At 40.3% G+C, this 26,954-nt stretch overlaps 1 protein-coding gene across 2 annotated transcripts in view; it reads right to left on the reverse strand.

Moving 5' to 3' along the window:
• The window catches only part of PTPN2 (protein tyrosine phosphatase non-receptor type 2), a 103,486-nt gene extending 76,880 nt beyond the window's left edge, over nucleotides 1-26,606 (reverse strand). The window contains exons 1-2 of one of the 2 annotated variants that reach the window (XM_075529885.1): nucleotides 26,391-26,605; nucleotides 1,792-1,882 (exon numbers count right to left, since the gene is read on the reverse strand). In XM_075529885.1, coding sequence (XP_075386000.1) covers nucleotides 1,792-1,882; nucleotides 26,391-26,459 — 160 coding nt within the window. In that variant the 5' untranslated portion in view covers nucleotides 26,460-26,605. Of the gene's footprint in view, nucleotides 1-1,791; nucleotides 1,883-26,390 lie in introns of both variants that reach the window. The other variant, XM_075529884.1, reaches the window with a different exon arrangement.
• Nucleotides 26,607-26,954: the final 348 nt, after the last annotated feature.

Below are 26,954 nucleotides of genomic sequence, written 5' to 3' on the forward strand. Positions count from 1 at the left end.
GTGGTGATACCTGGGAGTGGAGGGTGGGTGGAGTGGAAAGGGGGGGAACTAATCACAAGGGTCTACGTGTAACTCCTTTCCTGGGGGACGGACAACAGAAAAGTGGGTAAAGGACACGTCGGACAGTGTAACACATGACAAAATAATAATTTATAAATTATCAAGGGTTCATGAGGGAGGGGAGCAGGGAGGGAGGGGAAAAAATGAAGGGGCTGACACCAAGGGTTCAAGTAGAAAGACAATGTTTTGAGAATGATGAGGGTAATAAATGTACAAATGTGCTTAAAAAAATGATGTATTCTATGATGAGGGCAACAAATGTACACATGTGCTTGACACAATGGATGTATGTATAGATTGTGATGAGTTATATGAGCCCCCAATAAAATGATTTTTTAAAATTAGTGTCCCAGAAATGACACTGGCCAATTTGTGAGAAAATTAACAAATAGGACCCCTAAATTGCAGTGTAAAGGTTCACCAAAACTACATTAATTTTTTTAATTTAATGTTTGAATTTTGTAACATCCATGCTAACAAGCAAACTCCTTGAGAAAGCTTTTATTTATCCCACTAAAATAAAAGATGGGGAAACATTTTGGAGTAGGAAGGCAACCTAATTTAATAGCTAAATGAGTGATACTGTTCACAATGAAGACATCATGTATCCTAAGAAAATTAAATTCGGCTCATAAGTTCATTTTGAAAACCCTCTTATAGTTGTTCAAATAAATATATAGTAAACATTTTGTAAACATTCATATATATATAAATGTTAACTATAAACATGTCACAATCTAAATATTTAACCATAGGACCATATAAAACAATGATATATCCAATCAATAGACTATTATCAAGTCACTAAAAAAAGTATGTTATTATAGTAAAATACTTAGTATATTGCTAAGTAGAAAAAGACCTACAAATTAGTATATACAGAATTCTAACTTTGAAAGAAAAAATTATATCTGTATGTTGGCTCAGGAAAAAAGAATCAAAATAACAGAAATTCAAAAGGTTGGTTTTAGAACAAAGCACTATTTCTTTTTTACACTGTGCTCTACAGGCTTTCTGCTGTTGGGTACATATACTTTTGTTATGTTGGAAAATATATACACAAAACCAGGACTACACCAAGCATTCTAAGCATCAGATTCCACAGAACGTGAAAAGAAATAAGGGCTTCAAGAAGTTTGTAGAAAATTTCCACTATCTTTTAATTCCATCTTTCCATAAACTCTTTGAAGCCCCTTTGTATATATGTACACATACACATAGATACACACATACACAATAATAATAACTATCTTAAGGAAAAAATATGCCTAAGTCAAGAAAAAATGGTTGGTAAGAAATACAGTAAAATTAAAATCATGGTGGCTGTTTGAAAAATGAAATTTTGAATATTTTCTTCTTCCATTATATACCTTGAAAATTTTGGTTAATTTATAAATGATCAAGTTTTCACGAGGGAGGGAGAACAGGAAGGGAGGGGGAAAATGAGGATCTGATGCCAGGGGCCTAAGTGTAGAACAATGTTTTGAGAATGATGAGGGCAATGAATGTACAAATGTGCTTTACACAATTCATGTATGTATGGATTGTGATAAGAGTTGTATGAGCCCCTAATAGGAGATTTTAAAAAAGAACATAATACTATTTTAACATTAAAATTTTTTTTTAATTAAAAAAAATTTTTCTATAAGCTCTGGTCCTAAACCTTTCTTTTCCCCAAATCCTGCCTCCTCAGTCCACACACACACATGCATATAACCCACAAGTACTTACATGGGCTCACGTCTCTGTATCTGTTTCGATTTCTGTTTTCTGGAAACTTGGCCACTCTATGAGGATAGTCATGGGACTCATTTCGAATTTCCTTAAAATAACAAAAATATATTTAATATTCCTCACAAATTATATATAGCAAGAAAGATACTTCCCTAGCCAATATAAACTACAGCAATCTTCACATCTAATCCTTGCAAAACAATGGGAAAGAAATTTATCATTTTATATTCCAGTATTATAAACTTTTAAGAGATTAAACAATATGTCAGAGGTCAACAACCTAGTAAGTGAAAGACCCCAAGACCAAACTAAGGTCCTACATGAACCAAAGCCTAGGCTCGTTTGCTGCCATATACACTAAGAGCCAACAACAATAAGCAAACGTAGCTACTTCATATAACTTACAATCAATGGTTTATCTAGACCGATAGGTTTTAGTCCCTCACATAAATTATTTTCCTATGGATATCATATTCACCAAAGGTTAGTCTTATCATATATAAATTCTCAATGAAATTTACTAAATCCATCTAAATTTTGATGTTTCCAATCATATAATTTTTATTTCTTCATCTTCATGCCTCAAATCCAAAACCACACAAACCAGTTATCATGGAGTTCATTCTGACTCATAGTGAACCTATATGTTTCCGAGTAGAACTGTGCTGCCTGGGATTTCCAATGACTGTGATCTTTTGGAGGGGAGATCTCATGGCACAGAGGTTACAAGTTGGACTGATAACTCCAAGGTCAACAGTTCAAAACCACCAGCTCTGCTCCTTGAGAGAAAGATAGGGTTCCTACTGCCATAAAGCGTTATAGTGTAAGAAATGCACAAGGGAAGCTCCACCATGTTCTACAGGGTCACTATGCGTCAGCATCGACTCTGTGGCAGTGAGTTTGGTTTGGAGTCTGTTGATCTTTTGGAAGTAGATCACCAGCCCTTTATTCCACGGCATTGCTGGATAGATTTGAAGCATCAACCTTTTGGTTAGTAACTGTTTGCATCACCATGGGACACTCTCATGCCTCATAACTATTAATTTTACTTTCAACCCAGAAAAATAATCCTTATTTCTGGAGCCATAAATGCTGAGCTACACTCTCAAAGCCTCAAGTTCATTTTTAAACCCTAAATATTTTCTATATTCCACAATGGAAGAAATTTCAGGAGTGCGCATTTACACCAGGAACCTGAGCTATTTGGTAAATCTAACTCACATGATCAAGTTACATCCATCAAATGAAACCCAATTAGAAGATTTCAGGTTAAAACAAAAAACCACCCCAAAACCAAATTTAAAAAGCATGCTTAAGCTACAAAAATTGAGTTGGGCTTTTGTTCATGTGATATGAGAAAAAGCATTTTAAAAGACACTTGTATTTTTACAAATAAAGCCTAAATTAAAAAATAATTTTCATGCTTCATATACCCTCCCCTCCACTACTCCTCAACCAGCTCCCCAAGTCTAGAGCAAGTATCTTTCAATTTTTTTTCTTTGGGGACAAATCAAAAATTCCCAGGGAATGGTCAAAATATATATACTATATTTGATTAAAGTGTACTAGTTTCAAGGACTTTTAAAGGCCAATTATTAGTTCCAAAGCCCTGGTAGCATAATGCCTTAGAAGGGCTACTAGAGGTCAGCAGTTTGAACTCACCAGCTGCTGCACAGGAGGAACGCTAGAGCTCTGGTAAAGATTTACAGCCTCTGAAACCCACCAGGGCAGTTCTACCTTACTCTACAGCAGCAGTTCTCAACCTGTGGGAGTCGAATAAATGAACAGCAGGAAAATGACAGTTATGAAGAAGCAATGAAAATAATTTTATGGTTGGGGGTCACTACAACATGAGCAACTGTATTAAAGGGTCATGGTATTAAGAAATTTGACAACCGCTGCTCTAGAGAAAGATAAGGCTGCCTGCTCCAGTACAGATTTAGTCTTGGAAACCCCATAAAGGGTTGCTATGAATTGGAATCAACTTGATGGCTGTGGATTTAACAAAGATCCTAATTAGAAGAACGAGCAAGTCTGTCTTGGAAATACAACCAAAATGTTCCTTAAAAGTAAGTAAGGTGAGGCTTCATATCCTGTCTTTTGGGCATGTCATCCAGAGGGACCACTCCCTAGAGAAAGACATCAAGCTTGGTCAAGTAGAGGGTCAGCAAGAAAGAAGACCTTCAACAAGGTAAGAGTGATGCAGTGGCTACAATCAACTCAAACATATCAAATATTAATATGATGCAGACAGGGAGTAGTGTTGTGTTCTTGCACCTAACTACAAAGATTTTTGGTTTTGTTTTTGAGATAGAAAGAGGAGAAACAATACATTTTAATAATATTGGAGTATAAACAGAAAATCTATAAACTATAATTACATACACTATTACAAACTGAATATTCAATGTTTTTGTTGATGGGACATGAGGCACAAGTTTAAACTGATGTCTTCAATTTTTCTGGAAGTTAACTAAATGGTTAAGGATACTTTTGCAACATATGAAACACTACTATTAGCCTATATATGCTATGGCAGGAGCCCACAAACTTTTGAGATGGAGAGCCAATCCTGTCTCCTCACAACAATTTTAAAATTATTCAAGAGCCATAAACATATTTTTTCTTCATAAATATATTTTACAAGCAAATGAAATCACCATTATCTGAATAGTGTCCTTTAAATTTTTTAAATTTTACTTCAGAACCACACGTACATACCAAAAGAACCACCTATGACTCACCAGCCAGTTTGCTGACCCCTGTGCTAAGGGAATTTAATTCTTCCCCAAACTGATTTTTACATACCTGTAATACCTACTGTACTATTATCAAGTTTCTCTGCAAGTATGGGTCTGTTCTTACATCCCTCATTCTGCTTCATGGAAACCATTTGGTTGATACTGTCCACTAAGGTCTTAGTTGGACTAGGGCTGGATCACCTACAGATACCTTCTCCACAGTGAAGTAAAGAAATAGATCAAGTAAGTGCATACAAGATACAGCATACAGACAGAAGCTCTAACCTTTTTATGATCTAGTCTGAGATATCAAAAGTCATCACTCCTGTTTCTATCTGTCAGTGAAACAAGGTCCCAGTTTCTTTCTAGAACAAGATTTGGGAAAAATATACACCATCTCTCAAAAAACATCAATCACTTTGAATGACGAGCATATGGGACGCAAATGTTAGGTGGATAGAAATAAATCAATGAAGACAAACGTGTGCATAGCAAATGTGGTGAAGAAAGCTGATGGTGCCCAGCTATCAAAAGATATAGCATCTGGGGTCTTAAAGGCTCAAAGATAAACAAGTGGCCATCTAGCTCAGAAGCAACAAAGTCCACATGGAAGAAACACACCAGCCTCTGTGACCACGAGGTGTAGACGGGATCAGGTATCAAGCATCAAGGAACAAAAAATCATAACATTGGAAATGTGGGTGAGTGCAGAGTGGAGACTCAAAGCCCACTGGTAGCCTGGTAGCCAACTGGACACTCCCTTACTGAAGGGTTGTGGGGAGGAGATGAGCCAGTCAGGGTGCAGGGTAGCAACAATGAAACATAACTTTCCTCTAGTTCTTAAATGCTTCACTCCCCCCCACCAATATCATGATCCCAATTCTACCTTACAAATCTAGCTAGACCAGAGAACGTACATAGGTACAAAGAGCAACTGGAAACACAGGGAATCCAGGACAGATGACTCCTCCAGGACCAGTGGTAAGAGTGGCGATGCCTGGAGGGTGCAAAGATGTGGGGTAGAAAGGGGGAACTGATTACAAGAATCTACGTATAGCCTCCTCCCTGGGGGATGGACAGCAGAAAAGAAGGCAGGGAGAGACATCGGACAGTGTAATATATGACAAAGTAATAATAATTTAAGAACTAGAGGAAAGTTATGTTTCATCATTGCTACCCTACACGGTTCATCTCCTCCCCAAAACCCTTCAATAAGGGGTTTCCGAGGGACAGCAGAGAAGAAGGTGGGGGGGGGGGAGACGTCACAGTGTAATATATGACAAAATAATAATTTATGAATGATCAAGGGTACATGAGATGGGGGAGTGGGGAGGGAGAGGGAAAATGAGCAGCAGATATTAAGGGATCAAGTAGAAGGCAAACGTTTTGAGAATGATGATGGCAACAAATGTACATATGTTCTTGACACAATGGATGTATGTATGGATTGTGATAAGAATTGTATGAGCCCCCAATAAAATGATTAAATAAAAATAAATAAAATGTTAAGAAAAGGAAATTTAAAAAAAAATAGTACCTTTAGGTTTCAAATACTTTTCTATACAAGCATTATCAAAGCAAAATGTGAAAAAAGACAAAAAACTATACAAACTATTTCTCAGAGCTTTAAAATGTCATAAATAATGAAATGTTACTATAATATGGTACAGATAGTACCATCAGAACCTGTTTAAATGCAAGGATTGAGGGGACAATGAGAATGAGAAGATCAGCCCACAGTTGATCCCTTAGAAGCAGATGTCTGATATATCGCCTATCTCCGATCTTTTTACCAATTTGACACCAGAGGTTCCTCGCACAGAATCCTACTTCTCTACTAAATTCAATAATCTGTTGTAATGGTCACACAGAACTTACAGACTACACTTAAAATTAAATGGTTGTGGTGGAGCAAAATTTAATATGGTTCCTCTACCCATGTTTCTGTAACTCCCACCAAATGATTGACTGAACTATGCAATAGGGCATGTGTACCACTAATTGGAGTTGGGGGAGTCGGTTTTAGTAACCACCGCCGCGACTATAAGATGAGTCATCTTTGAAGCAGGAGCAGAGAGATACATCCTAGGATCATTTGTTAAGTGGAGCACATTTAAGATATCAGTCTAAATGGCAGGGTCCACGACTGGAGGCACCAGAGACCAAAGCAAATAGAGTAGCACCGAGATGGGACTGTGCAATGGACGAATAGGCAGGTTTCCTGGTCCACAGAGGAGAAGACAAGAGTCAATCCATGCAGCTGAGAGGGTGAACACACCTCTGGCTGCTGGCTGAGGAGAGGCACTGATGTGAACCAATAACTTTACCATTAACGTTTTCTGGCTAGTGGAAACTCCCATAAGAAATCATGAATATTGTCCGTGAGTTCTGTGTGGCCACTGCAATAAATTATCATGCCCGGAATAGATGTAGAGTGCTGTGAGGCACGACTGGTATCAGACTAGGGTACAGAAAGATGGAGAGTGTGTTTCACGCACCTAGTGGCAATAGGGAAGCTAGGGTAGAATCACAGACACATCCCGCCCGTATCACTCACTGCAGTGGCTTATTAAAAAAGTAACAGGCTATAACTCAGGATTAGGATCAACAGGCTACCTCTCAGGATCTTGATCAAGAAACAAGTAGACAGAATCTCCTTTCTTCAGTGCAGGACAGCTTTATTAGTCCCTCTAGGCTTCTCTCTGCTGTATAGGAACCCTGTCATTTTGATTACACATTCTTGATACTATGTAGTGAGACAGGAGCTTCAACTCTGTGATGTTCTTTCCAAAAACCTTAACTCCAATCTTACCAAGAGAAAGCCTCCAATCTGAAAGGCATTCTATAAAATACCTGACCAGTACTTCTCAAAGCCCAAGGAGACCAAAAAGCAATGACAAGAAAACGCAATGTGACATCCTAGATGGAATCCTGGGACCAGAAAAACAAAATAATTCATTTAGGAAAACAAAGTAAAATCAGAGTAAAGTCTAAAGCTTAAATAATTTTTAAAAATGGTTCCTATAGTAAACCTGTTAGTCCAGCAAAATTGGCATTTAGGGCAGGACTATTCTTTGTGGCAGCATACTGTGCACCGTAGGATGTCCAGCACCAGCACCAGCATTCTTGACCCCCACTAACTAGATTCCGGAAGTAAGTACTTCTATCTTCTCAACCCTCCCCACAGCTATAATGATCAAATATGTCTACACATGCTGACAAATACTGCACAGGCAAAACTCACCCATTTCTGCTTGAAAACTGCTGTTTATATCTAATACAGTAAACTCACAAAAAAGGTAAAACCTGTCAAAGAAGGAAAACTCAAAAATTTTCCACTATCAGAACAAACTTGGCTGCAAATATTTCCCACTAATAAAGCAATCTTGTCAAAGGTTAAAAATCCACCAATCTGGAAAAAACAAGGCAGTCCCGAGGGAGTTCAAACCTTACATTTAATTAAATGTCCAAGAGAGTGGAACAAACTATTTCAAACCTTACATTTCAAACCTTACATTTAATTAAACCTTACATTTAATTAAAACCTTACATTTCAAACCTTACATTTAATTAAATGTCCAAGAGAGTGGAACAAATGGTTAAGATCTCAACTAGTTCAAAGGCTGGTGATTTCAAATCTCCCACCAAACTCGGTGCCATTGAGTCATTGCTGACGCACAATAACTCTATGACAGGGTAGAACTGTCCCTGTTTGAGTTTCTGAGACTGAAAAATTTTACAGTAGTATCAGGCCCCATTTCTTGACAAGATAGCTGAAGTCAAAACGGATGCATAAGCAAATATGGTGAAGAACTCTGATGGTGCCTGGCTATTAAAAGATATAGCATCTGGGGTTTTATAGGCTTGAAGATAAACAAGTGGCCATCTAGCAGGAAAGCAACAAAGCCCACATGGACGAAGCATACCAGTGCGATCATGAGGTGTTGATGGGATCAAACATCAGGCATCAGAAGACCCAAAACAAACAATTATATCGATGTGAACGAGGGAGATTGGAGTGGAGACCCAAATCCCATCTTTAGAAAATTGAACATCTCCTCACAGAAGGGTCACAAGGAAAGAATATATCAGCCAGGGTGCAGCATAGCACTGACAGAACACACAACATTCTTCTAGTTCTTCAATGCTTCCCCCACCACATCTCCCCACTATCATGACCCGTTATACCTTACAAATCTGACTAGATCAGAGCATGGACACTGGCACAAATAAGAGCTCTCGACACATGGAATCCAGGACAGATAAACCCCTCAGGTACACTAATGGGAGTAGCAATCCCATGAGGGTAGACGGAAGGTGAGGGAAGGAGGGGGAAAACCGATTACAAAGATCAACATATCACTGCTGCACCACCAAAGGGACTAACAGAAACAGAAATGTGGGCGAAGGGAGACAGCGAACAGTGTAAGATAATGAAAACAATAATTTATCATTTGTGAGAGGTCCACCACAATGGGGGGGGGGAAGGGGAGGAAGGGAAAAAAGAGTTGATACCAAGGGCTCAAGCAGAAAGAAAATGTTTTTAAAATTATGATGGCAACATATTTACAAATGTGTTTGATACAATTGGATGTATGGCCCATTATAAAAGCTGTAAGAGCCCCCAATAAATGATTTTTTTAAAAGGATACATCCTTCCTGTAAGCAGCCAAGATCATTCAATGGCCAAAGACTTGTCACCTGCTGAACATTAATTGGCCATAAAGTGAAGGGGCTTATTATCACCTTTCAATTATTTTTTGTGGACTCTGTTTTCCTTATACCCAATACAATGTTTTGATTTATTGTTGTTAGGTAATATCGAGTTAGCTCCAATTCATAGTCACCCTGCATACAACAGAATGGAACACTGCCTGCTTCTTTTTTTTTCTTTTTTTTAAAAATTTATTTATTTATTTATTTTAACAATTTATTGGGGCTGATACAATTCTTTTCACAGTTCATACATATACATACAGCAATTGTATTAAGCACATCTGTACAGTCTTTGCCCTAATCATTTTTTTTCTCTTTTCTTCTTTTACATTTTATTAGGGACTCATACAACTCTTATCACAATCCATACATATACATACATCAATTGTATAAAGCACATCCATACATTCCCTGCCTGTTTCTTACGCCATTCTCACAGCTGTTTCTGTTTAAGCCCATTCATTGTTGAAAGCATTCTGTCAGTCTATCTTGTCAAAGGTCTTCTTCCTTTTCAATAATCCTCTACCAAGCTTGATATTCTTCTTCAGGGATTATTCCCTCCTGATAACATGTCCAAAGTATTTGAAACAAAATTTCACAATCTTGACTTTTAAGGAACATGCTGGCTATTATGTCCTTCAAGGTAATTTCCTTGTTTACCTCACAGTTCATATTTTGCTTACTATAAAAACAAGACCAAACTCACTGCCATTGAGTCAATGTCGACTTACAGTGATCCTATAGAAGAAAGGAGAACTGCCCCCTGTGAGTTTCTAAGAACCCTCTTTCTCCCAAGGAGCTGGCCGATGGTGTGAACTGCTGACACTTAGGATCACAGAACAGCAGGCAACCACTATGCCACCAGGGTCACTATAGTCACAACTGGGTTTTTACTTATACAAAGACAAGACTTCTATTTCTGTGAACAAAATTAGTTTCAGAAATCCACAGGGGCAGTTGTACTCTGTCCTGTAGGGTCGCTATGAGTGACCATCAAGTTGATGCCAGTGAGTTTGAGTTAATAGCTTTATAGTATATTTTGATATGTTCTACTATATTGTTGTCCTTTTCAAGATTGCTTTGGGTGTATATTGTCCTGAATTTGAATACTGGCTTTTCTATTTCTGAAAAAAGTTTGAATTTTGCTATCTATAGGTTATGTTGGGGAGTATTATCACACAATATTAAGTCCTGTGAATTTTGAAGACATTTTTGTCTTTTAATTTTCTTTCATTTCTTCAGCAATGTTTTATAGATTTTAGTGAACAAATCTCTCTGGTTGAATTTATTTCTAGGTGTTTTTGTCTTTTTGATGATAGTGTTAGTAGAATTGTGCTTTTAATTTCCTTTTGGATTGATCATTACTAGTATATAGAAACAACCTATATTGGTATGTGAATTTATCTTGAAGCTTTGCTGAATTTGTTTCTAATATCTAATAACTCTTCTGTAGATATTTTAATGTAATTTTTTTCCTGTGGCAAAAATATACCCAACAAAGCATTCTCCAATTCAACAACTTCATGTATAATTAAGTGTCGCTGATTACTCTTTCATGTTGTACAACCACTATTGTTATCCTTTTGCAAATTATTCCACCATCATTAACATACACTCAACACCCCCTTAGCAACAACTCTTTCTCCTTCACCCATAACCATTGGTCATCTGTAGGCTGTTTAGAGTTTCCTACATACGCTGTCATGTCATCTGTGAATAGGGGCAACTTTATTTCTTCCTTTCTAAGGTTTCCTGCCCAGTGAGATTTGGCCAGAACTTTCCAAACCACACAAGACAGAAATGATTAAATACAAAGACATCTTTCTCTTTTTCTGATGAATTTTTTAATTGGTTATTAAAACCAATATTTTGTTTTGGTTTTGTTTTTTTAAACCAATGTTATACAACTGGTTAATAACGTTGTTAAATATCATGACTCCCTTTTGCGCTATTTAAAATACTATGTAGCTTATAAAATATGTACTGGGTGAATGAAACATTATGCCTACATAACCTCTGCCTGCCCATGCTCATCTTTTATATTTTTCTCCCTTTCAATTATTACTTCTTTGGCATGTCTTTATGTTCTTTCGCATCTTTGTGCCTTTCCGCAGCTGTTTTGAATACTTGGACACCCGCGCACACACACACTTTATTTTTTAATCTTTCTTTCCTTCCTTAATTTTGTGCATGACATTTCCCTCTTCACTCTCAGGCAGATTAAGTTTCCCTTTTGCAATTTTAAGAGAGAGCATGCTTCTGTCATGGCAGTTACACTCCTCATTACTCTATCCAATTCCTTTTTCTCCTAACTGATACATATTTTCCTGAACTTACACCTTCCTGGAATTGCAACAAGCCCCACTCATAACCATCATTTTATCTGGAACACTTCTTCTTAAAAAGTTACCAAAAAAAGGAAGTTGTTACAGGAAAATTCAAGCAGAGCTTGTAGGGAGAAAAAATGCTGAGTTATGTGAATAGGACCCAAAAAATCTATGACCAGGTTAATACAACGGAAAATAATGATAGAAAAATTTTTGTCCACCATATGGCAAGAATGCTGAACTTGACAGGTCCAATGTAGATCACCTCATAGATCACCAAAATGAAGAAATAACATATAGGAACTTTAAAGCAAATTTTAAAGAGGAAAGAAATGCTGAAGATGAAAGAATGAATGGATAAGAGGAAGGGAAACTTGTCCCACATTTTTTTAAAGTAAAAGGATTAGCTGAAGTTTTTAAACTAAATCAGGGGCCTTAGTCACTTAAAACCTTTGACGCAAACACTGATGGCTTTGCTAAAATGGTTATGCAGATTCCAGAAGTAGTAACATGTTACAGAGAATTATATGACAAAAAAGACAAAGACCATAAAGATAACACACACTAATTTTCTCACTAGAAATGCCATCCTCAATCTCTTAGAAAATTCAGATGATTCAGAACCTTCTACAAATGGAGTAATTAGCACTAAATGACCCAAAAACCCAACAACCAGTTATACTTCATCATGAGTAAAATGTTTTGATTTGTGTATTTTATGTATGCACTGATATATATCTGTAAGTTTATGTTGTTTCCAAGATTCCAACGACAAATATAGATTGGATTTACAAAGATACTGATAATAAAAGGCAATAATAATGAAAATTAAGGAAACAGAAAAGGGGGTTACTTAACTTATGTCAGAACCAACTTCTAGCCATTGGAATGGCACCCTGTGCCTAAGTTTGTATCTACCTGTATATCACAAACAGCTACCTTACTATGTTACAGATCAAAAAGAAAACACACACATATTTAATGGCTCTTAAACGATGTTCAACCTCACTCATAAGAGAAATAAAATAAGAACAAGGAAAATGAAGAGATAATAGACAAAATAACCAAACAAAAAAGAAGTTCTCAAACTAGGAAAAAGGGTTGGCCCCAATCCCAACTACGTGGACTGCTGCCCCTCCCCCCAAGAATTTATTTCACAAGACAGCACTGAAGCTGCAGCTCAGGGAGAGGGGACATGCCTGATCAGACTACTCATGAGCAAATCCCCACTCAGAACAGCCAATCCAGAGATCATATGGCCAGCCCCACTATGAGACAAGACATCCCTCATGACCCATATCCCTACAGGGGACTGGAGACAGTGTGGGAATTGCACCCGATCTGATCGCACCACACTGAGGCAAAACACTAAGGGTGTGCAAGAGAACAGCAAGGGGAATAGAGCAATGCAGTCCCTGGGGAATACCAAAATAGATTTTGAGGCAAGACCCATCAGACTCGACAGGAAAACACTCCTAAAGGCCAACAAACAGTCCTTGAACTAACGACAGGCTTTTCTATTTTGTTGTTGTTTTTGTTATTGCTTTCTTTTTCATTAGCCTTTTGTGGCTGTTGTTTTATTTTGTTGCTTTATTTTGCTCTACCTTGTTTTTGTCCATGTTATTATCTTTTCCACAGGTCTGTCTAAATAAGGTAGGCTGGATGAAGAATCTGGAGGAGAAAACTATGGGACCAACGGTTCAGGGGCGACATGGAAGAGAGGGAGGTGGGGGTAAAGGAAGTGGTGTTAACAAACCCAGGGACAAGGGAACAACAAGTGATCCAAATCAGTGGTGAGGAGGGTGTAGGAGGCCTGGTAGGGCTTGATCAAGGGCAATGGAACCATGAGGAATTACTGAAACCCAATTGAAGACTGAGCATTATAGTGGGGACAAGAGGAAAGTAAAAGGAAACAGGAAACAACTAGGAGGCAAAGGGCATTTATAGAGGTCTAAATACAGGCATGTACATATGTAAATATCTTTATATATAATGGGGAAATAGACCAATGTGCATACATTTATAGGTTTAGTATTAAAGTGGCAGATGGACATTGGGTCTCCACTCAAGTACTCCCTCAATGCAAGAACACTTTGTTCTATTAAACTGTCATTCCATGATGCATACCTTCCTGACATAATCTCTGAAGACAAATGGGTGAATAAGCTAATGTGGTGAAGAAAACTGAAGGATCCCGGCTATCAAAAGATATAGTGTCTGGGGTCTTAAAGACTTGAAGCAGCCATCTAGCTCAGAAGCAACGAAGCCCACAGGGAAGAAGCACACCAGCCTGCGTGATCATAAAGTGTCAAGGGGATCAAGTATCAAAGAATAAAAAATCAAATCATTGTGAATGGGGGGGTGCAGATTGGGAACCCAAGACCCATGTGTAGGCAACTAGGCATACCCTTACAGAAAGGTTGCAAGGAGACAAGCCAGTCAGAGTGCAATGTGGCAACGATGAAACATACAACTTTCCTCTAGTTCTCAAATGCTTCCTTCCCACCCACCCCCACGCCCCATTATCATGATCCCAATTCTACCTTACAAATCTGGCTAGACCAGAGGATGTAAACTGGTACAGACAGGAACTGGAAACACAGGGAATACAGGATGGATGATCCCTTCAGGACCAGTGCTGAGAGCGGCGATAAAGGGAGGAGAGCGGGAAGGGAGAGTAGAAAGGGGAACCGATTACAAGGATCTACATATAACCTCCTCCCTGGGGGATGAACAACAGAAAAGTGGGTGAGGGGAGAAGTCAGACGGTGTGAGATATGACAAAATAATAATTTATAAATTATGAAGGCTTCATGAGGAGGAGGAAGTGGGGAGGGAGGGGGGGGGAAAGAGGAGCTGATACCAGGGGCTCAAGTAGAAGGCAAATGTTTTGAGAATGATGATGGCAACAAATGTGCTTGACACAATGGATATATGTATGGATTGTGATGAGTTGTCAGAGACTCCCATAAAATTATTTTTTTTAAAAACTAGGAAAAATTATACGGATAGGAGATGGTGTAAAGTGATTATACATTGGGCTGTTAACCACAAGTTAGCAGTTTGAAGCACTAGGCCACTCAAAGGCAGCTGTTAAGATTTACCATTTAGTAACCAGAAAGGCTAGGGGACAATTACAAGTTAGATTTCTATAATTAGAGATAAGTGATCTACTATGCCAAAGAAAAAATACAATGTAATTTTGAATTACATAATCTCTATTGCAGCACACTTCTCAAGACTGCCTTCCTTTAAACCAGTGAACCTCACCTGTAGAGTCAAAGATGATCCATTTAAGCATTTGATAAACCTTATGGAATACCTAAAAAAAACCCTAGTACACACAATTTAAGGAGATCTAAAAATCCCTTCTAAATCTAAACCATTGATGTTCGATATATCTATCTTAAAGGCCTCAAATTTCAAAATGACCCTTCTAATTATACATTCTCTAGCCTCTTCTCTATCAAAATCTAAAATGACCCCCTCACTGCCATTAACTTCAACAAAAAAAAAGCATCATTTTTTGGAGGGGTACCCGCTCATACAAATAGTTCTAGGATCACAAATGCTTACAAGAGGTCACCTAAGACACAACTATCAGTCTTTACTCACCTGAAACAAAAGAAGGAAACTCATGAATCAGAGAAGGAATTGTCTACAGGAACCACTGTCTTCAAGTTGAGACTACATAAACTACAACTACTGAACACTGCAGGAACAGAGCAGAGAAATGCTGACATAAAGGGGGAGAAAGTGTGGTACAGAGCTTCAAATTCTTTTTTTTTCTTTTGTTTCAGCGTGTACTTTAATACTAAGGGCATGAACACATCCGAGTTCTTTTTAGGAACAAACAGTCTTCAGTTGTGTTGTGGGTTTCCTTGATGTCCAACCTCAGCTAGGTTCAGCCATTCCATGTTTCTGTATTCAGCTGATCCAGACGTAGCAGGTTCTTAGACGGTAAGAATCAGCAGCACCAGACACAATCGGAAGAAAACTCTGGAAGGCTTCCTCAGTCATCCTTCTTAAATTTACCGTTAATGTAGGGCACCCAGTCCAGGATCAGCCGCCAGTTGGTGGCCCACACCAGAACCACGGAACCCACAGCGGCCCACATGCCTGCTGTGGGCAGCCAATTCTTCACCATCTCCTAGGAGCGCGGGCCCAGAACTTCAAATCCTTAAAGAATCCAGCCTTACTGGACTTAATGAGGTTAGAAGCGCCTCCAAAACTTCAAGCTTTGAACTGAATTGAAACTGAAATCACCTTTAAACTTAGTATAATACAGAGTATAAAGACTGTCTCACTCTACGACCTACATTAAAAAATTTTCAATGTGATTCATACTCTAACTGAAGAACATAGGCTAAGGACATCATATGTAATTTTTGTTTACAGGGTACAGTAAATAAAGGACAAAGTGAATAAATCCTACTTTTGGTATTAGCTGCATGGTTAAGGATCAACATGAATTTAATCCCAAAAAGGGATCCAGTGCTCAACCTTCCCATTTCTCCACCCTTGAGGTCATCCACCCAAGTGGCACTCTCTCTCAGATCATAGTCACATGGCCCAGGTTAAGTCAGAGCTCAAATGTAAAAGGGCGTCTCCTCTCAAAATGCCAAATAGGCAGTTAGCAAAACTCCCAAACCCACTGCCATGGAGTCAATCCTAACTCACAACAACTCTGTACCGCTGAGTAAAACTGCCTCCTTCGGGTTTCCAAGGTTGTAAATCTTTAAAGGAGCAAAAAGCCTCATTTTCAGGCAGAGTACCTGGTGGGTTAGAACTGCTGACCTGTGATTAGCTGTTAGCAGCCAAACACATAATCCACTAAGCCACCAGCCCCTGTAAAATCATTAATTTGTTGGAATGACTCACATATTTTTTTTTACCAACAGATAAATCAATTTATTAAAATAGTTGATTTAAGCATCTGCAATGGTGACTTCAACCTCTACTCCAGGCTCAATACTGATGGAAGCGATCTGCTTCACTATCTCAGATGGACTGTGCAAGTCAATGAGACGCTTGTGGATCCTCATTTGGAATCGATCCCAGGTCTTAGAACCTTCCCCACAGGGAGTTTTCCTGGTCGTAATTCTCAGTCTTGGTAGGCATCCTAACTGGTCCCTTCACTTTCAGGTTATTCTCCTTAGCCCCTCTGATCAAGTCAGCACACACTTTCTCCAAGGATTTCACAGTGTCCTTAAACACCATGCCAGCAGGGTGCTTCCTGACCGACTTGTTCCTCAGAAAGAGACAGTCAGGTATGGGAGAGGGGCGACGGCAGCGTCTTCCTCAAAGAGCGACTCACATATTTTAATACCACACTTAAATCTACAGATTGTAATCAAAAAAATTGGTGGTGAGGTGGGTGTGGGAGGCCTGGTAGGGCATAATCAAGGGTAATGTAATGAAGAGGTATTGCTGAAACCCAGGTGGGGACGGAGCATGACAGTGGGATAAGAGGAAAGTCAAGGGAAATAGAGGAAAGAGCTGGGAGGCTAAGGGCATTTATAGAGGTCTAGACAAAGACAAGTACATATGCAAATATATATATGAGGATAGGTAAACAGATCTATGTGCCTATATTTATAGGTTTAGTATTAAGGTGGCAGAAGGACATTGGGCTCCACTCAAGTACTCCCTCGATGCAAGAATACTTTCTATTAAATTGGCATTTTATGATGTTCACCCTCCTGACACAAGAGCTGAAGCCAAAGCGGGTGAACAAGCAAATGTGGTGAAGAAAGCTGATGGTGCCCAGCTATCAAAAGATATAGCATCTGGGGTCTTAAAGGCTTGAAGATAAACAAGCGGCCATCTAGCTCAGAAGCAACAAAGCCCACATGGACACGAGCCTGGGGGATCATGAGATGTCGAAGGGATCAGGTATCAGGCATCATCAGAACAAAAAAATCTTACCATAGTGAATGAAGGGGGAAGTGCAAAGTGGAGACCCAAAGCCCATTTGTCGGCCACTAGAGATCCCCTTGCAGAAGGGTCTAGGGGAGGAGATGAGTCAGTCAGGGTGCGATGTAGCACAGATGAAGAATACAACTTTCCTCCAGTTCCTAAATGCTTCCCCCCCCCCCCCCGTCCCCCCGCCCCCATCATGATCCGAATTCTACCTTGCAAGTCTGGCTACACCAGAGGATGTACACTGGTGCAGATAGGAGCTAGAGGCACAGGGAATCCAGGGCAGATTATACCTTCAGGACCAAGGGTGTGAGTGGCGATAGAGGGTAGAGGGAGAGTGGGTTGGAAAGAGGGAACCAATTACAAGGATCTACATGTGACCTCCTCCCTGGGGATGGACAACAGAAAAGGAGGTGATGGGAGACATCGGACAGGGCAAGATATGACAAAATAATAATTTATAAATTATCAAGGGCTCATGAGGGAGGGGGGAGTGGGGAGGGAAGGGGAAAAAAAGAGGACCTGATGCCAAGGGCGTAAGTGGAGAGCAAATGCTTTGCAAATGATGAGGGCAATGAATGTACAGATGTGCTTTACACAATTGATGTATGTATGGATTGTGGTAAGATTTGTATGAGCCCCTAATAAAACGCTTTTTTAAATTATTTTTTTTTAAAAATACAAACAAAAAGACACATAGAGTGAGTCTCATGCTTGAGTCCCAAAAAGGATCACACTGCCCTCTTCAATGCAGGGTCACCAACCAGAAAACTAAACTGAGCCTTATGGCTCAGGGCTTGTTGGTCTCCCTACAAAACCACCAGGATAGATTGATCACATCATGCCTTCTTAAATTTAGTCATTATTGAATCCTCAGGAGGTACCTCTAAGGTTGGAAGCATCTTCATTTAGCCTCAGGTGTGACCTGGCTAGGGAGGGGAAAAAAAAGAATGGCCAAATTGCATTTTACAAGGTAATTCCATACAGTGAAGGGCCTAGAGGCTAGTCTTGATAGATAGGCACAGGGTAAATCCAACACAGATAGCAAGGTATGAAAAAGCAAACAAATTTCAAGGAACTGAAAGGAGCTTCTTATAAAGCAATCATACATTAGGTAGGAAAATGTACAAGGTCGGTGTTTTGGAACAGGGCTTTGATTTATCCCGCCTATTGACTCGCCCTCTCTAAGTAATGTAAGAACAGAGGTCACTTATTAAGACTACTACTCTTATTCTCATAGTATTCATACTACGAATGTCTACTTTCAAAAAAACATGGACCAGTCAATTAATCAAATTAATTCTAGGCCACCATTTACAAAAACATTATTCCAAGTCTTAATTTTTGCCACTTCCCTACAGTTTTGATATCTTCCCCAACAGACTCGAAAAACTCAACTCACCTTATCTACCCTTCTCATGCCCAGCCTAGACAGTATTCAGCAGTGTTTAAGGAAAATGCAAAAAAGCAATCATGAAAATCTCTAACAAGCTAGATATGCTCAAACCACATTCCTGTGACTAGTTTGTCAATCAGACTAAATGTAACTGCTCCAGCAATGTCAGAAACAGATATTCATTAAGTGCTTACCTTAATACGTGAGCTTAGATGATACAGAGGACTGACACTACTGTCACAGAAGCTCTTACAAGCAGTGAAGATAAGCTCACATTAATATGACAAAGTGTCTTCTGCTCCAACCCAATAATGCAGTTCCAGACTGGCTTATCATTCTTTTGCTCTTGCAATAATTTCAATAAGAGTTGTAAAGTAAAAGTTCTTACATCACTAAGCACATCCAGTTTTTAAGTTATATCTAGTTTTTGTTCTAGTAAAATCTTTCTTTCAAAAGCACCCAAAAAAAAGCCATTACTATAAAATGGATTCTAACTCATAGGGAATTCCATAAGGACAAAGTAGAACTGGTCCCTAGCACATCTTTACAGGAACAGCCTATTTTTTCTCCCACAAAACACCTAGTGGGTTTGAATGAGTGATCTTTGAAGTTCAACAATTAACCCACCATGCCACCAGGACTTCAAACATTATCACATATATTACACCTTGTTGTAACAAGGCAGAAAACTCATATAAATTTTTTTCTTACTCAAGCAATGTAAGCTTCAAGGGTGCTTTGCTTAATGCTTGAACACAGTGGGTCCAGCCCCAATCAGAACCTTACTGACCCCCTCCCTAGAAGTACGTGATACAGAGGACAACATTAAACCGATGGAACCAAACCAAGAATGAAAAAGAGAGTTAAGGTTCTAGAACCCGTATCAGCACACCAACCCCTAAGGACAACGTTCCTGCATAGAGCTGCTAAGGCAGAGAGGACTGTATGGCCAACTATAGTTCGAGACATGATGACCCCTTGCTGGAGCATACTGTGACAGAAGGACACACATCGGGGAGTGAGTCCAGTCTGAATCCCCCACAGCGGTGCAAACCAAGGAAACATAACAGATTAGCAATGGGAACAAAGCAAAGCCACAAAGCCCCTGAGGAGATCTCAAAATAGACTTCAGGCTAGGAGGGGCAGTTCCTGGAACAGCACCCCCCCCCCCCGCCCCCATCAGTAGGGAGATAGTCAAAAAGATCAGTAGACAGACCTGGAATTATCTATGCTTTTCTGAGTTTTTTTTTATAGTTATTATTTTTCTTTATATATTCTTTGTTTCTTTTTTTTCCTCTTTTTATTGGAGTTTTTGTTTTCTTTTTATATTGTTTACCTTATTGTTGGTTTGCCTACCTATCTATAGAAGATAGGCCTGGGAAGCAAGCCTGAGGAGAAAGCAATGGACCAAAGGTTCCAAGGGACTTAGGGGGAGGAGGAGAGAAAGGAAGGGGGCAGTGAACAAACAACACCATAAACAGGGGATCAATTAGGGAATTAAAATCAACAATGGAGAGAGTAGAAATCCTGGGGGTGTTGAAGCAACAGCAATCTAGCTGAGAGTAATTACTAAGAAGCAGAAGAAGGGTGAGTGTGATAATGGGAAAGGAAAAAGGTGAACGGAAACAGGAAAGATCTAGGAAGCAAAGCTATGGATAGAGGTATAAACATAGGTGTGAAAAAAAACAGAAAAACATAGGTGTGGACTTATGAAAACATATTAATTCTTAAAAACAGAGGTATTGGCATGGGCATATATTAATGGAAATACATTGAGGAAGTAGATGGACTTTGGGCCTCTACTCAAGTTCTCCTTCAATGCAAGAACACTTTGTTCTAACAACCTGGCATTCTGTGATGCTCCCTCTCCTTGCACAATCACTGAAGGCAAAATGGGTGCACAAGCAAATGTGGTGAAGAAAGCTCATGGTTCCCAGCTATCAAATGATATAGCAACTGGGATCTTAAAGGCTTGAAGTTAAACAAACGACCATCTAGCAGAGAAGCAACAAGTCCCACATGGAAGAACACCAGCCTGTGCAATCATGAGGTGTCTATGAGATCAGGTGACAGGCATCAGAAGACCCAAAACAATAAACAAACAAAAAACATTTTCAGTAAGAGGGGGGTCGGAGCAGAGACCCAAAACCCATCTATAGACAATGAGACATCCTCTTACAGAAGGTTCGCAAGGAAGAAGTCAACCAGGGTAAAGTATAGCACCAATGAAACGCAAAATATTCCTCTGGTTCTTTAAGGCTTCCTCATGCCCCACTATCATGACCCTAATCCTGCCTTTCACTGAGGAATAAGCTGGAGCATGTACACAATTATAGTTAAGAGCTCAGGGCTCACCGAAGCCAGGTCAGATAAACTCCTCAAGAACACAAATGGGAATAGTGATACCAGGAGGGTAGGGGAAAGGTGGGGGACAGGTGGGGGCAAGAAACTAGGGGGAATGGAGACAGCAATTGGTATAAGATATGAAATTAATCATTTATAATTTATCAAAGGGTCACAAGGGTAAGAGGGGGGGAAGGAGGGTGAAAAGAGTTGATACTAAGGGCTCAGAATGTAAATGTTTAGAAAATGATGGCAGCATATGTACAAATGACTGATACAATTGATGTATATGGATTGTTTAAAGAGCTCTAAGAGCCCCCCAAAAAATGATCTTTAAAAAAAAAGTGCACTAAATAATCTGCTCCCTAAATAATCTGCTGCTATATTATATCCAATTCAGTGCTATGAAAAGGGAAGCATTAAACAAGGAATCAGATCCACACATGTAGTTTGATAAGGCATCCCTAAGGTAGTGAAACTTCAGGGATGAGTAAGCGGTGCCAATTCGATTCCAACTCGTAGCAAACCATGTTTCAAAGTAGAACTCCTACCTCCCCCCTTCTGGTTAGCATCCAAGCACTTTAACCATTGCATCACGCAGGGCTCTCAGGGATGAATAGAACATAGGTGAGCAGAGAGGAAAGGAACAAGTTGTGTCAAAACAAAACTAACTACATTTTCTAAAGGCCCCAAGTTTAAAGCAAACACGACAGATGCAACAGAAGCATAGCAGAGAATAGGGAGGAAAGTGATTCTGGGAGATCATGTCTTGCGAGCAACAGGAAGGGTTTGAATCCTACATTATGAGTAACGGGAAGCTCACAAGGCCATACTATCTTCTACTACCTTTCCCTACTCAAAGAAGCCTGGTAGCACCATGGAGTAAACTGCTAACAGTAATCGGTGGTGCAAACCTACCAGGTACTCCACAAGAGAAAGATGAACCTGCCTATCTCATGAAGATTTACATGGTTCTCAACCTTCCTAATGCCGTGACCCTTTAATATAGTTCCTCGTCTTGTGGTGACCCCCCCAACCATAAAATTATTTTCATTGCTACTTCTTAACTGCAATTTTGCTGCTGTTATGAATCGGGTGACCCCTGTGAAAGGGACTCCCCAAAGGGGTCATGACCACAGCTTGAGAACAGCTGATTTACAGTCTCACAAACCTTATGTAGGCTTGTTATGAGTAGGAATCAACTAATGGCAGTGGCTTTCCTACTCAAAGTTGGGCTAAAACATCAGTCCACACTGGCGTGCTTGCATGCTTGCACTTCTTCCCACCTTAACTCTAAGCAATCTACTTCTGCACTCCCTGGTGGTTTCTAACTGACCTTAGGGTTAGCCACCCAACATGCAACCACTATGCCAACCAGGGAACTTTTATTCAATTTCTCATAGGTGCCTCAAAGTTTCTGAGTGCCTGAATAGTTTCAGAACCAAAGACATGTACTCCCTGACATCAGAAATCCGCAGCTTCCCTTGATCCAGTCTGCCACTGTCTTCTCTCCCGTTACTCCGCCCTGCCTATAGCTAGCACATGCAACCAAATTGGTAGGCAAAATGTTCTTACTCAAAGATGATCATGGCCCTTCCATAATTAAAATCCCTAGTTTAAATTACTTAAATTTTCTAGTCTCATCTCCAAAATCAGTTGCTGTCAAGTCAATTCTGACTCTTCATCAACTTCATTTCTTCTAAACCTCAGCTTTAACCAGACTCTAATCAAGTGAAATGGAGAAGAGTTTCCTAGTATTTTTATGACTTTGTACACATTTGTTTCTTCTCTGGAATACCCTCTTCCCCAGGCTTATTCTTGTCACCTATCCAACTAGTCTTTCAAGGTTAATAAAGTTCTACCTCCTCCAGGAAGCTTCTCCAGAACTCCTTGCTGGAATTCTTTTTTGTGACATATGAGGACTTCCATAGATGAATTAATACTGAGTGTTCTGGGACTACAGTATCTAGTTTTGTATTTACCTTTTATATTGTTTCCTACAGAGGCCATACACTTGAAAACAGGGTCACAGTCTATTTATTTATTTATAAATCATTTTATTGGGGACTCATACAGTTCTTATCACAATCCATACATACATCCATTGTGTAAAGCACATCTGTACATATGCTGCCATCAACATTTTCTTTCTACTTGAGCCCTTGGTATCAGCTCATTTCCCTCCCCCCCCATCCTCCCTTCTCCATGAAACCCTTGATCACTTATAAATTATTTTTTTCATGTCTTACACCAACCGGTCTCCCTTCACCCACTTTTCTGTTGTTCGTACCCCAGGGAGTGGATTATATATGTCGATCATTGGATCTGTTCCCCATTCTTCCCCCCCCACACATTCCCCTTACCCTCCTGATATCGCTCTTCTCATTATTGTTCTTGAGGGGTTTTATCTGTCCTGGATTCCCTCTGTTTTGAGCTCTTATTTGTACCTGTGTACATGCTCAGGTGTAGCCGGATTTGTAAGGTAGAATTGGGGTCATGATAGTGAAGGGGTGGAAGCATTAAAGAACCAGCATAAAGTTGTATGCTTATCGGTTCTATACTGCATGACTCAGTCTATGTAAAGGTTTCCTAGGTGCCTAACACGGCTACATTGAGTGAAATAAGTAAAAATATGAAATTGCAATGACGCCTTCATTGGAAGTCCTTACCAATGGAAGTGTATGAAATGTGAATTTTATATCAAGAAAACTACTAAAAAAAGGTAAAGAAACCAAAGTTGACCATGGGGGACGGAGGAAGAGTTTTTTTTAAGAGCATTGTGATTATGTTAATGGTGGGGAATAATTTGAAAAAGGTTATCAATAATGTTTGCACAACACAAAGTATAATAAATGGCAGTGAACTTTACATGTATAAGCTGTTGAATTGGAAAATGTTTTGTTGTGTATGTTTTTGCCACAACTAAAAAATAATAATACACTAATAATAATAAGTACAAATGGAAGAAAACATTCTAAAATTGATTGTGATAATGACTAAAGTTTTCCTGATATAACTGAACTACTGAGTTGTATATGTGGAAGAAGCACCAATAAAACTGTTAAAAAAAAAAAGATAGAAAGAAAGCAACTCCTGGGAAGTGAGCTCCTGACTAAAAGGGACCTCATTGGTCACATTCTTTGCTAAATGGGAACGCCTGACACACTGCCTGATGGTCCCTTCCCCCACCCCCACCCCTTCATAATTGTGCAACAGTCACATAGATGTTCTGGAATCACTGGAAAGTACTTGGTCAAATTCTTCACAAACTTACTTTCCATAACATTGTTTGTGACCTATTTTTACTATCACACTTGTACACATGGCATGATTTCTACTAAACCAACTAATGCTCTTGCTTTTTCATGAGGAAAAATGAAGTGCTGACCAAGCCACTAAATTAAACGATTACTAGCCACAAGCCCATGGAAAAGTTTCATTAGTTCCTTGAAACTGAATGTGAAATGTGAATATACATTTATCATGAGTTTTTATTGAACTAAAGATTTTTATGACACAAAAACTATATCAAGCTGCTTTAACAAAGTGTGAGGCTGAATTAAATTGTAACACTGACCACTCTTTTCAAATTGTATTTTAATACATGGATTGCATCTTGAGTAGTTAAAGCAACCATAACTAGAGAATACAAAGTTGGCAGGCTCTCTCACATAATTCCTACTCGAATTTGCATTTAAGAGTCTCCACAATTGTGAGTGATTACCAGCATTCTTTTAAAACTCTAATGACACTTTTTAAATTAAAACATATTCTACTGTGATGTGAATAGAGTTACTGCCTGCTAATATGTTCCATGAACCCACCAGCAGCTCCTCAGGAGAAAAATGAATCTTTCTACCCCCATAAAGAGTCAGTATCTGAAACCACAGAGACAGTTCTACCCTGTCCTACAAGGTCGCTGAGTCAGATTTGACTTGATGGCAGTGAGATAAAACGTTCCAACAGAAAATATTACATTCTGAGTGTATTGACAAATGGAACTTTTACTGTCATCTTATTAAATGAAGGGGGGGAAAACCACGATCGTTCAAATTTACAGGAAAACCTTCTTTGTATTTGGAAATGTTGATGGTAACATTTGTAAGAGCCTCCCAGTAAAATGATTTAATAAAATAAATTAGAAAAGAAAGCCTTCTTTCCATTTTACTAAGCACAGGATAAATCAAACAGCATTTAACTCACCACTAAGTCAATCTTGGAGATTAGCAATCAAATATCAAAATAATAAAAAACTTTGTCTGAATTAAGAGAGACTTTGGTTGATTTAAAGCTAGTTACAAAAATTCATCATGTGATCCATTCATAGGAGTTCCAAACAGGCAAGATGATTCTGTGATTAAACATGTCAAGCTCGATGGCTCACGGTGTGGTGAAGGGGACTGGGGTCTCCGGGGAAAGGGCAGAGTGGTGACCTTCCTAAGGTAAAGGAAACGTTATCTTGATTTGTGGGCTACTTAGGAGGGTTCACAAATTTGTGAAACTGAACCGTATACACAAGATGTGTGCATTTTACTGTACAGAGCGTACAAGTTGAAACAGGAAATTAAAGAGCAAACTGTATTATCATTTCTTTCCCATCACAACTGAACCCCATTTCCGCTCCGGTAAGGCTCTGGTGGAGGACGAGCCACACACAGCGAGACCCCAAGCTCCAAGACTGTTGGGAGCGCTGACCCGAAGTTCACTGCCTCGGAGGCTAAGGCGTTGCCATGACGAGAGGACGGCGAATCACACACTAGGACACGGAGATGGGGGCCGGGTACCTCGCGATGGACCCCCGCCCCGCGAAGGGGCATCAGGCGCGAGCCCCCGGCCCGCGAAACGCCGGTGGCCCGCCCGCGGGGACCGCAGAGCGCTACCGGGACGCTAACTTCCAGAGCTCACTGAGCCTGCGCTAACGAAGAGAGTGCATGTTGGAAGTCTTTTTCGCCACCCCCCAGGAGGAAAAAGGAACGCCGGTGCCCACCCCGGGCTCGTCCCTCGGCGCGGCCGGCCGGCGTCGGCCTGCGAGCGGCTCCGCCACTTCCGCTCGCGGAGGGCAGGGGCGAGGGCGGCGGGCGACAGCGAGTCCGGGGTACCGACGGGGGCAGGGAGCAGGGGGCAGCCGCCCAGCTAGGCCGCGCGACTCACCAGGTACAGCTGCTGCCAGCAATTCCGAGTATCCAGTTCCTCAAACTCCCGCTCCAGGGTGACGGACATGGCGGCGGGAGCGACGAGCTGGAGGGAAGCCGCGAGCCGCCGAGCCTCTCATACCCCGTACCGATCCCGGGAACGCTAGACGCTAGACGGGCGCATGCGCAGTGGGAGCCGCGGCCGCCCTCCCCGCCCCAACGCCTCTGCCGCCGACTGTGGGGAAAGTACCTGGCGCGCTGCACGTCAGCGCGCCGACGTGACGCCAGAGGCCGCTCCGGAGGGGCGGGGCGGGGCGGGGCGGACAGGGGGCGCTCTGGAGCTCGCGTCTAGTGGGCGCGCAGGTGTGGACGGCGTTCCGGAACACCCGCTTCCCTAGCTGCCGCTTCCCAGCAGATGGTGGCAGTGCCGAGAAGCTAGACCGGGAGGACCGGCTCCTCTAGCACATGCGCAGGGATTGAGTGGGTCCCTCAACAGTGCACAAGAAATGTATCTGCACACTCATTCCTCCTTTTCGCCTTAGCCGTTTTGGCTTGTTTGTTTGTTTGTTTGTTTTAATGCGAC

The sequence above is a fragment of the Tenrec ecaudatus genome, chromosome 13 (genome assembly GCF_050624435.1).
Source record: "Tenrec ecaudatus isolate mTenEca1 chromosome 13, mTenEca1.hap1, whole genome shotgun sequence".
NCBI classification, from domain to species: Eukaryota; Metazoa; Chordata; class Mammalia; order Afrosoricida; family Tenrecidae; genus Tenrec; species Tenrec ecaudatus.